Source organism: Cotesia typhae, unplaced genomic scaffold (assembly GCF_013202065.1).
Source record: "Cotesia typhae breed Kobodo isofemale line unplaced genomic scaffold, CoteBio_Ctyphae contig_23, whole genome shotgun sequence".
In the NCBI taxonomy this organism is placed as follows: domain Eukaryota; kingdom Metazoa; phylum Arthropoda; class Insecta; order Hymenoptera; family Braconidae; genus Cotesia; species Cotesia typhae.
This window is the reverse complement of record NW_027423729.1, coordinates 2,314,977-2,324,718: the sequence shown is the minus strand read 5'-3', so window position 1 is coordinate 2,324,718 and position 9,742 is coordinate 2,314,977. Positions and strand designations below refer to the sequence as shown.

Sequence of the window (9,742 nt, the reverse complement as noted above, 5' to 3'; positions counted from 1 at the left end):
AAAATAGTTCGCTTAATTAATTAATTAACGAAGAATAAAATGGTCGATTGTCAATCTCCGAGCTTACGGTCGGAAGAATATTAACTGGAGTATAAATTTATTGGTTGTAATCGCTTTCGTCGATGTCAATTCGAGTCGGATGACTTCTCAGCAACATCGTTGATTTACTTGGTGATAATTCATATTAAATATAATACAATACAATTTATTAATTAATTATTAAATATAAACTATTAAATAAATAAAACGGCATAAAAAAATCGTAATTTTTATTTCATAATAAATATTAGATAAACAATTATTTTAGTGATACTGGGTAATCTCCTCCTATCCTACTAACGATTGAGTCCGTTAGGCTGGATACCTTGAGCTCCTCATCCTCGATTTTATAAATTTTTTTCAGCAATTTAACATCTGTTATTTGATCCAGCTGGGAGATTAGAGTCATCTGTCCATCAATGTGACACAGAGTATTTTCTGCTATAGAATCTCTGTCATTTTTATGGTGAATTAATCCTATTAAAATATCCTTATCATTGTCATTAACTCCGAACTTGGTCAATGACAACGAGATGTTTGTTGAAGATGATATAGCGAAAAGGATCTCTGTGAATAATGACTTAGTAACAAGTGTTCCGGCTTTTTCTTTTAACACAGCTTTGTTGGCTGCTACTGCCACTTGAAAAGGATCTACCACCAGAGCTGCTTTTAATACACAGCAGTGCAGTTCACTCGCTAATATTTTTTTACGTATTTTCGGCATGTTTTTCACATCTTGGTACAAATAAAGTGTTAAGTATTTTCCCGTTGATTTGTCTAGTTCTAGAGTATATGGTTCCATTCTACCTAAAGTATAAATTAATTAAAAAAAATGTAATAATATAAATTTACTTATTACAAAATAATTATTTATAAAATGATATGAAAATTAAGTAAGCCGACATTTAAAAATTTTAAGAATTTTTTTTATTGAAAAAATTATTACAAAAATTTAAAAAAAAATTATAAAACTGAAGTTAGAGGTCAGCTGTCAATTTTAAAAATTTTTTTAACAAATCAATTACAATAAAATAATTCTTCCAAAAATTTTCACTTGTAATTTTTATTAATTTTCACATGTGAAACTTTTTAATTAAATTTTTTTTTTTTAATAACTTAATTGCTACAAAATTCTAAAAAAATTTTTAATGTCTGTCAACTTCAGTGTTATATAAAATGAGGTTATGTTTTAATTGTTGAATTTTAACACTGTCAAATAAAATTTTACTTACTTTGTTAATTAATTAATTAATCTATTAATTAAATTTTTTTAACGAGTAAATAGTTCCACTTTGTAAAAAAGTTTGTTTACATACAAATAGACATTTTTATTTTCAACACAATAACCGAGCGATCGTGTTCATGAAAACTGCCCTAAGTCTAAAGAAAATTGTTATTGTTTACAGTCTTGATATATTAAAAAAAAAAAGTAGTTTTTTAATTGTTATGAAGATACAATAATTTAAAATAAATAGTATGATGGATTCGGAGTTTCATACGGAATTAATTTTAAAAGAAGAAACAATTGAATCATCAAATGAAACTCTGGAATTCGTAGACGATAAAATAGAAGTACTTGGTGGTTCCGAAGGAACAAGTGCTATTGGAATCAGACCTAGACCTATGATTTGTAAACCTGAGAATGTAAACATTGAACGTAAGTCAGAGCCTATTGAGACTAAATGGCAGTGGGCACCGGGAGCGTGGCAAGATGCTACCAGAACTAGTGCTTTTCAACCTTACAAGGTAGTTAATAATTTATATTTAAATTAATGACATTAAAGTTAGCTGTCACTTGACAATTTTTTAATTTTTTTCACCAAAAAAATTTATTCTGAAAAATAATTTTTAATTTATTAAAATTTCTACAAGTCCTTTTTTTTTTTGCTATAATTTATTTGTTAAAAAAAATTAAAACAATTGTGAAGTGACAGCTAAATTAAATGTCATTTAAAAATTATTTATCGTTAAAAGTTTTTTGCTGTATAATAAAAATTAATATTTAATGTTATAGCCGCCGACACTACTTACGAATTTGCAACGAGGTAATACCAAAACTGAGATTCCTCAACTTTATGCTGACAGTGACATTACCTTCCATACCCTGGCAGGACAAGGAGAATTAACAGCAGACCATTTGAAATTAGCCCCCATAGATGCTACGGATAAAAATGGCTTGACAGGACTAATGTGGGCTGCTGCTCACGGTCAATTAGGTACTGCAAGACAGCTGATCAAAGCAGGAGCTGATAAAAACTACAAAGGCTTGAACGGCGAAACAGCTTTGCATCTCGCAGCTTCGTATGGCCATCATGATCTGGTTAAATTGTTGTTGAGTAATAATGTTGATCCCAATGTCAGCGACGAGGTAATTGTTTATTTATTTTTAATTTTTTGATTATTTTTTAATAATTAAATTAGAACTAAAAAAATGTCACTTTATAGGAAGGAAATACTCCATTAATTTATGGGGCTCATGGAGACCATCCTCATGTTTGTTACGAACTATTGACACGTGGTGCCGATCTTACACACCGCAATAACCATAATATAAGTGCTTACCATGCAGCGGTGTTGAAAAAGTCGAACACAGCTAAGGCTGTAATTGAAAATTATATAATACAGCAATGCATAAATTAATACTGTAATAATAAGCGAGAATTATTTAATAAATGTTATTGTTATGAAAAAATAATTATTGTTATCTAGTGAATTTATTTTATAATTATATTTATAGAATAGTTATAATATATATATATATATCTTAAAGTAATACTTAGAAAAAAAAAATATATATATATAAAGAAATGCATAAAATAATGTAACAGTAATTGCTAATCTTCTAAAATTTTCAATTATTCACAGTTATTTAATATATAAATAAAAATTATAAGAATGGATTCTTCTTAAGAATCTTAAACTATTTTCCTTAATTTTAAAAGATACTTAATTACCTCAAGGCATAATAAAGATAGTCATTATTGTTATTATGACTCCAATATTATCTACCTAAATTATAATCATACAAATAACATGAGTTATTATCATGTGCCTATATATTATTAAATTACACGACTTCGTAATTTTCTGTAGAGAATACAGTATCTACTGAATGTTTTACTGGACTTTCATCTTCTACCAACAATACATCGATGACCTGAAAAAAAAAAAAAAAAAAAAATATTAGCATTAAATTGCAACTTTTAATAATTTTAATAAATAATAATTTACCTTTATTTTAGCGTATGAAGTTTTAGATGTGAATGAAACTCTCAGTGGGAAAAAGTCGGAAGGAGTTGAGGACGGCGCTGAAAATTCCATGGATCCAGATTTCGAAGAAGCATCAACTAACGGCAATGACCATACAAGTGTATTTCTTCTGGACTCATGGGTGTACTGACCATCGCATTCATTAACAATTGGACTACAACCCATGGGTAACGGGATGTTTATTTGCACGTCGTTTAATTCCAGGTCTGTTTGTTCCAACTCGTACTCTATGTTAACGTCGCATCCATTCTCACCATTTTCCGAAGGCCAACAGTTGACTAAAAAAATCATCAAATAACAATTTAGTTCAGTCAATAAAACAACGTATTAATTTTTTTTTATAAAAATACGTACTAGAAATAGGCAAGGCTGTTTCATCATGAGACTGTAATCTCCATTTCAAAACTCCTACATCAGTATTTAGCGGGAATGGTTTAATGGGAATTTTCAGACCTATTTGTCCGTGAGTTCTGAACAAATCTTTATCAACATTCGGATGTGTCTGCAGCTGGATGCCTCGCGAATCTTCATTCTCTAATTGCACACGAATACGACCCCATTTTTCGTCTTTAATATGTAAAGTCACCAAACCGTGCAATTCAAAGTGTTGGACTCCTCCATCGCGACCGACGCGTACGTTCAACTTTTCTTCTTGTCTTAAATGTACTCTACAAGAATAAATAATTATATTAACGACTCCATTCTTCAGTTTTTTTATATTACTCTTAGTAAATACTTACAGCTCTGTGTTGGCTGCTTGAGGAATAATTGGAGCTATCTTGGTATCTACTTTGACATTCGACGCAACTGTTTCACCTTCTTCCTTCAATTGGTCGACAAATGAGTCAACGTCGCGGACTTTACCTCCCAGTTTCATGGCACCGCTTCCAGCAGAAGGCTTTCTGTAAAAAAAAAAATTTAACTTAAAACTATATCATTTAAATTAAATTGAACAAAATTATTACAAGAAGTAAACTTACGATGGCATATAACTCGGTTTCACAGGTTCAGGCACATAATTCGCAGAATCACCAACATTAGCAGTAGGTGTGAAATTACTACTGTTATTGCCGTAACCACTTCCGAAATTAGGACTTTTAGCTCCTCCTTTTTTGTTGGCCTCCATCCGCTGTCTCTGTAGCTCTTTGGCTTTCTCTCGCATCTTGTTCTTAGCCTCGCGTTCCTGTGTGAATCTGACAGCTTGGAACACACGTTCCTCGTGAGAATCCATCTCCACAAAAGTTCTGATTTGTGCGAGGTTGACACTTTCGCGGTATCCTAAAGCAACTATTTCATCGAAGGCAAATATTAAGTTGAAAGCATTGTCAGCTATCTCAGATTCTTCCATTGATTTACAGTACTCAGGAATCTGTAAATATTCATCAGTAATTGTATATAAAAATAATAATAAAAAAAAAATATTTATAAAAAATTTGCACTAGTAATTTATTTCAATCTCTAGACGTGGAATTTTTTAAAAATAATTTAATTGCTATAAAAATCTCAATAATTGACAGATGTCTGTTAATTTGAGTATCACAAAATAACACTTAAAAAAAATATTAGCAAATAAATAAATTACCACTCGCGCGAATAATCTTAAGGTCTCCAAATCCTCCAAAATATTACTGGCCTTGGTTGTTATCAACAGCATATACAATTTTTCCAAAGGCTGGTAGACATATCTAACAGAATCTGTCTCAACGAAGGTATGTTGCTTCCCAGTGCTCATTAATTTTGGAAAAGCAGCAAGGAGACCTTCGATCCTGGCTTTGGTCATCTCAACGAATTGTCTTGACACGATTGCTGAAAGTGATAAGTAAAATAATTACCTCTTAAAACTGTCCAACATGGCACTGTTACAGTTATGGTAAAACACGTATCTGTCATACTCACTTTTTCCATTCTTCGTGGTAACTGCAGCTGATATCAGTACCTAAAAAACATATTGTCCATTAAATATTTTAAATAAATATTATTAACAACCCAAAACGTCATTTTACTTGCAAACAATTAAATACGGTCACAGGTGTAGTAATTAATAAAATAAAATTCCGGTTTTTTTTTAAAGTGTGACACGTTCAAAAAAATACTACGCAAAGTGTTATAATTAATAAATGAATAATAATTACCATTTTGATGAGTTGATTATTGTTACAGAATCGGTGTATTTAATAACCTACGTAAAATGTTGATTTTTGCCAGCTCTTCAACTCTTCACATATTACACCCAAGAGTCTTTAATTTTCGACATTACATGAGAGGGCGTACTTTAGATGACGTGTGCAATGGTGACGTTTCTGACGAGTTTTCATTGTGGAAATTTGAATTATTTAAAACAGTCTGATTGGCTGGTTTGACCTACTCGCGCGCTCCCTGGTGACATTTCGGCAAAACTCTAGTTATCCGAAATTCGATCAGCTGATAGTCAATGATTTTCCAGGAGTTTTGTTGTCATCTTACTCCGGATAGGATAAAACCACTGATTACCATCACTAGCCAAGACAGCAAACGAGAGTGAGAGTGAAGAATGTGTAAGTTTAAGTGGGAATGGTGGAAGCAGCAGTCAGCATCATCATTCTCTCAGAAATTCAATCCTTTTATGGATATTTAGGTCGAGGAAGGTGAAAAACAGTCTGTTGAAAATAAAACCTCAGTAATCATGGTGCGTGTGATCAAGCAGGAGACTTACGACGAAGTCGTAAAAGAAAATATCGAAGACTTATCGATGACACCTGAGGAAGCTGTAGAGGATGCTATCAAACAATTCGAAGCTCAAGTAAGTAAACAAATCTATGATTCATCATTATTATTCAGGTTATTTTATATTTTTATAATTAAAAAATATGACATTAAAATTAGCTGTCACTTGGCAATTTTTAATTTTTTTTAACAAATAAATTTCTTCCAAAAAATTATTTGAAAAAATTGCATTTGTAGTTTTTTTTAAATTTCTAAATGCCAATTTTTTTCATAAATTTTTGTTTGCCATAATTTATTTGTTACAAAAATTCTTAAAATTATTAACTATCTGCTAAGTTAATTTTAATTTAAAAAATTGACATTTTTTCAGGGTATCGATCTCACCAACATAATAAAAGACTTAGCGCTTAATGACAACTCAAATGTGATACAATCTTGCCTGCAAAACCTGTCAACTGCCTCAGAAAACAAAAACTATGAAGACGTTCCACGTGTATTAGAATCTCTTAAGACTGAACTCGATAAAGACATCGCACGACGTGTATTTGCGAGCAAGGAAAACGCTTATCCGATAATCTTAGCCTTGATAAAAGACACCAAGGATGACGTAAGTATCCTCAAACCAGCTTTGAAAGCCATGACTTCATTGATGACTGGTAACCCTGATTTGCTCGACTCTGCTGGTATAAACCTTCAAATTGAGTAAGTTGCTTTTATTTGCTAATAAATAAATCCTTATTTATTTTTTTTTGCATTGAAAAATCCAATTTAATTATTTATTATTTTTATTAATTTGTATTAAGGCTCTTGGATAGTCAGGAAGATGTAGATTGTACAAAAAATATTTTGCGTTGGATAAAAGAATGCTGCATCAAGCATGAAATGAACAGGCAGAACCTCGTCGAAGCCGGAATAATTGACAGAATAATGAAAATTCTTAAAAAAAAAGACAAAACAAGTTCTGAGCTGCGAGATGCTTGCAGTGTCGTCCGTGCGTTGGTGCTTGATGATGATGTGAGACTAGAGTTTGGAAAAGCTCACGAGCATGCCAGCCAGCTTGCCAAACTTGCCATCGATATCTTGACGAATCTTTTGTCAGGTTTGTTTGTATCAATGATAGTATAAATTTTTTAAAGGTAATTAACATTATTATGTACTATTAAATATTTTTACTGTTCACTTTAACAGAATTTAAAGACGACGAGGATGTAGTAGGTGATTTGATGGCGACATTAGCGAGTCTTGTCGTAAGAAATGAATATTGTCAAGATGTTGAAGATGCTGGTGGCCTGACATTAATCTTGGACATTATGATAAACCACGCAGACTCGGAGAAGCTCAATGGTCAAGCTCTGAAATTGCTGAGTGCTCTGGCTGGTAACGACAATGTTAAGAGCCATATCGTGACCTGCGGCAGTTGTCCGCTTATCGTTTCAGCAATCAGCAGGTTCAAGGGATCAGAGAGTGTCGTCGCTGCAGGTTTCTCATGTATCTCAGCTTTGACTCTCCGTAGTTCCTCCAACGCTGGAGTTTTTTATGACTGCGGAGCACCTATTGTGATGCTTGACGCGATGAAGCAGTTTCCGAAGAGCTACAAAACTCTGAGACATGCTTGTCGGGCTATTCGGAACATGGCGGTGAAAAACAGAGCCGAGTCTCGGGAATTTGTGGCTTACGGTGTAGAGTCACTGCTTGCTGAAGCCATTAAAAACCACGGAGTCGCTGTGGAAGCTGAAGCTAAAGCTGCTCTTCGAGATTTAGGCTTGAAAGTCGAACTTAAGGAACAGTGGACGGGTAAAGGTATCGCTTTGCAGAATTAATTCGTGCTCAAGTTTTATTATTCATTTAAACGCTTTTACAGTTATATTAATGAATATAAAATTTATCAGTTGAAATTTGATTTATTTTTCGCTATAAATTTTTTTCAAAGCTGAAAATATAATTATTATTAATGTAAGTATCATAAAGAATAACCTTTACATCATTTGTAGAACTATCAATAACTTCAGAAAATACAAGGTTATTCTTTAATTATTTTTTATCGAAATCAAAAGCTTTTAAAGTTAACATTTTTATAAATTTATACATAAATATATAATTATCTTAAAGAAATTATTATTAAACATCGAAAATTAGAAAAATAAATGAAAAAATTATTATCTTGCAAAATGTGTTTATTTGGTCATTTTTTTTTATTTGTAATTAAGTTCATCATGTAATAAAATAGTAATTTTAAATCAGAAAATTATTTAAATAAAATAAATGTTATTATTTAGATTCTTCAAAAGGCTTACACTCACGCCTTTCTACTATTGGTGAAATTTAAATCATTCAAAAGGCAGCGATTGGCTGGTTATAACTACTAACGCGCGCTCTGGTGGCGAAATTCTAAAACGTTGAATATTTGAATCAGCTGTAAATAGTCGAGCTACGTTGTAATTTTTCGGAAATTTTATTTTTTTACCAACAATAAAGTCAAAAAAAGTGAAAAATATTCTATTTAAGATGATACTGAAGTTAGCTGACAGCTGTCAATTTTTAAATTTTTATAATAAATCAATTACAATACTAAAAGTGCTTCTAAAAATTTTCACTCAACGGTTTTTTTTATTTTTACATGTGGAATTTTTTTATTTAATTTTTTTCACAATAATTTCATTGTAATAAAATTCTAAAAAAATTTTTAATGTCTGTAAATTTCAGTGTTATAATTTAAAATAGAAAAATAATAAAAGTGCGTGTAGAAAAATAATTACAGTGCGTGTAGAGTGAATAACTAAGAGTCGACAACAAAGATGTCAAATAAAATATTCAGGATGTATGAATTATGGCTGAAAACATTGTCAAAGAGCTCTAAAATGATTTGCAGCTCAAGTAAGTAATAAAATTTATCCAATTCTTCAGTTAATTATTTGAAAATTTTTTATTTAAACATTTATTCAATTTAAAATGACAAAAAAAATTTTTTATTCGACTGGATCACCTTCGGCTTGAGTATGAAGTTGACACTTGGTTTTAAAAATTCCCCCTGTTAACCTTAGGCAGATTTCACTACATCCAATTTATTAGAAATTTGCAACTAGACAATTGAGTGATATAAAGATCATTAAAAAAATTTTTTTACGTTTTAATCAAATTTAAACATGACGAGGTAGTGGCAGATGACTTGATGGTGACATTGGCGAGTCTCGTCGTGAGAAATGAATATTGTCAAGACGTTGAGGATGCTGGTGGTCTAACATTAATCTTGAACATTATGATCAACCACCCAGACACGGAGAAACTCAACAGACGAGCTCTGAAATTGCTGAGTGCCCTGGCTGGTAACGACAATGTTGAGAATCATATCGTGACCTGCGGCAGTTGTCCGCTTATCGTCTCAGCAATCAGCAGGTTCAAGGGTTCAGAGAGTGTCATCGCTGCAGGTTTCTCATGTATCTCAGCTTTGACCCTCCGAAGTTCCTCCAACGTCTGAAGTTAAAGCTGCTTTTCGAGATTTAGGCTTAAAAATTGAACTTAAGGAACCGTGGATAGATAAAGGTATTGCTTTGCAGAATAAATTTGTGCTCCAAATTTTATTATTCATTTAAACGCTTTTACAGTTATATCAAATTAAAATTACAATTATTTAAAGTTGATATAAGCTTAAAATTTTTAACTAAAAACGTCAAAATTAAACACTTGTATAATTTTATACATAAATATATAGTTACTTAAATAAAATTATTAA

At 31.5% G+C, this 9,742-nt stretch overlaps 5 protein-coding genes across 5 annotated transcripts; 3 read left to right on the top strand and 2 right to left on the bottom strand.

Annotated features, from left to right (window-relative positions):
• Nucleotides 1–252: 252 nt before the first annotated feature.
• On the bottom strand, nucleotides 253–1,409 carry LOC141524910 (EKC/KEOPS complex subunit TPRKB). The gene is made up of 2 exons (XM_074239080.1): nucleotides 1,272–1,409; nucleotides 253–846 (listed from the first exon to the last, which is right to left on the bottom strand). The coding sequence occupies exon 2, from the start codon at nucleotides 839–841 to the stop codon at nucleotides 299–301; it is 543 nt and encodes a 180-aa protein (XP_074095181.1). The 5' UTR covers nucleotides 842–846; nucleotides 1,272–1,409; the 3' UTR covers nucleotides 253–298.
• On the top strand, nucleotides 1,396–2,734 carry Wtrw (ankyrin repeat domain 61 water witch). The gene is made up of 3 exons (XM_074239077.1): nucleotides 1,396–1,785; nucleotides 2,054–2,407; nucleotides 2,485–2,734. Exons 1-3 carry the CDS (start codon nucleotides 1,516–1,518, stop codon nucleotides 2,677–2,679), a joined length of 819 nt encoding a protein of 272 aa, XP_074095178.1. The 5' UTR covers nucleotides 1,396–1,515; the 3' UTR covers nucleotides 2,680–2,734.
• An 89-nt stretch (nucleotides 2,735–2,823) lies between these two features.
• On the bottom strand, nucleotides 2,824–5,562 carry Deltacop (coatomer subunit delta). Its single transcript, XM_074239069.1, has 8 exons — nucleotides 5,442–5,562; nucleotides 5,206–5,245; nucleotides 4,892–5,115; nucleotides 4,290–4,678; nucleotides 4,050–4,211; nucleotides 3,664–3,977; nucleotides 3,271–3,587; nucleotides 2,824–3,196 (listed from the first exon to the last, which is right to left on the bottom strand). The coding sequence occupies exons 1-8, from the start codon at nucleotides 5,442–5,444 to the stop codon at nucleotides 3,107–3,109; spliced, it is 1,539 nt and encodes a 512-aa protein (XP_074095170.1). The 5' UTR covers nucleotides 5,445–5,562; the 3' UTR covers nucleotides 2,824–3,106.
• A 156-nt stretch (nucleotides 5,563–5,718) lies between these two features.
• Nucleotides 5,719–8,178, top strand: LOC141524906 (armadillo repeat-containing protein 6 homolog). Its single transcript, XM_074239071.1, has 5 exons — nucleotides 5,719–5,843; nucleotides 5,924–6,088; nucleotides 6,383–6,714; nucleotides 6,816–7,111; nucleotides 7,201–8,178. Exons 2-5 carry the CDS (start codon nucleotides 5,972–5,974, stop codon nucleotides 7,830–7,832), a joined length of 1,377 nt encoding a protein of 458 aa, XP_074095172.1. The 5' UTR covers nucleotides 5,719–5,843; nucleotides 5,924–5,971; the 3' UTR covers nucleotides 7,833–8,178.
• Nucleotides 8,179–9,181: 1,003 nt separating this feature from the next.
• LOC141524963 (armadillo repeat-containing protein 6 homolog) lies at nucleotides 9,182–9,487 on the top strand. The gene has a single exon (XM_074239155.1). It carries the CDS (start codon nucleotides 9,182–9,184, stop codon nucleotides 9,485–9,487), a length of 306 nt encoding a protein of 101 aa, XP_074095256.1.
• Nucleotides 9,488–9,742: the final 255 nt, after the last annotated feature.

Bases quoted from the DNA above. Each gene is read 5' to 3' on its own strand.
- LOC141524963 (XM_074239155.1), top strand. From the start codon at position 9,182: ATGGTGACATTGGCGAGTCTCGTCGTGAGAAATGAATATTGTCAAGAC.
- Deltacop (XM_074239069.1), bottom strand. The intron at 4,679-4,891 runs GTAATTTATTTA...GAATATTTACAG, and splicing joins TAAGATTATTCGCGCGAGTG to ATTCCTGAGTACTGTAAATC. The intron at 3,978-4,049 runs GTAAGTATTTAC...TTATTCTTGTAG, and splicing joins CAAGCAGCCAACACAGAGCT to AGTACATTTAAGACAAGAAG.
- LOC141524910 (XM_074239080.1), bottom strand. From the start codon at position 841: ATGGAACCATATACTCTAGAACTAGACAAATCAACGGGAAAATACTTA.
- LOC141524906 (XM_074239071.1), top strand. From the start codon at position 5,972: ATGGTGCGTGTGATCAAGCAGGAGACTTACGACGAAGTCGTAAAAGAA. The intron at 6,089-6,382 runs GTAAGTAAACAA...ACATTTTTTCAG, and splicing joins TCAAACAATTCGAAGCTCAA to GGTATCGATCTCACCAACAT. The intron at 6,715-6,815 runs GTAAGTTGCTTT...ATTTGTATTAAG, and splicing joins GGTATAAACCTTCAAATTGA to GCTCTTGGATAGTCAGGAAG.
- Wtrw (XM_074239077.1), top strand. From the start codon at position 1,516: ATGATGGATTCGGAGTTTCATACGGAATTAATTTTAAAAGAAGAAACA. The intron at 1,786-2,053 runs GTAGTTAATAAT...TTAATGTTATAG, and splicing joins GTGCTTTTCAACCTTACAAG to CCGCCGACACTACTTACGAA. The intron at 2,408-2,484 runs GTAATTGTTTAT...GTCACTTTATAG, and splicing joins ATCCCAATGTCAGCGACGAG to GAAGGAAATACTCCATTAAT.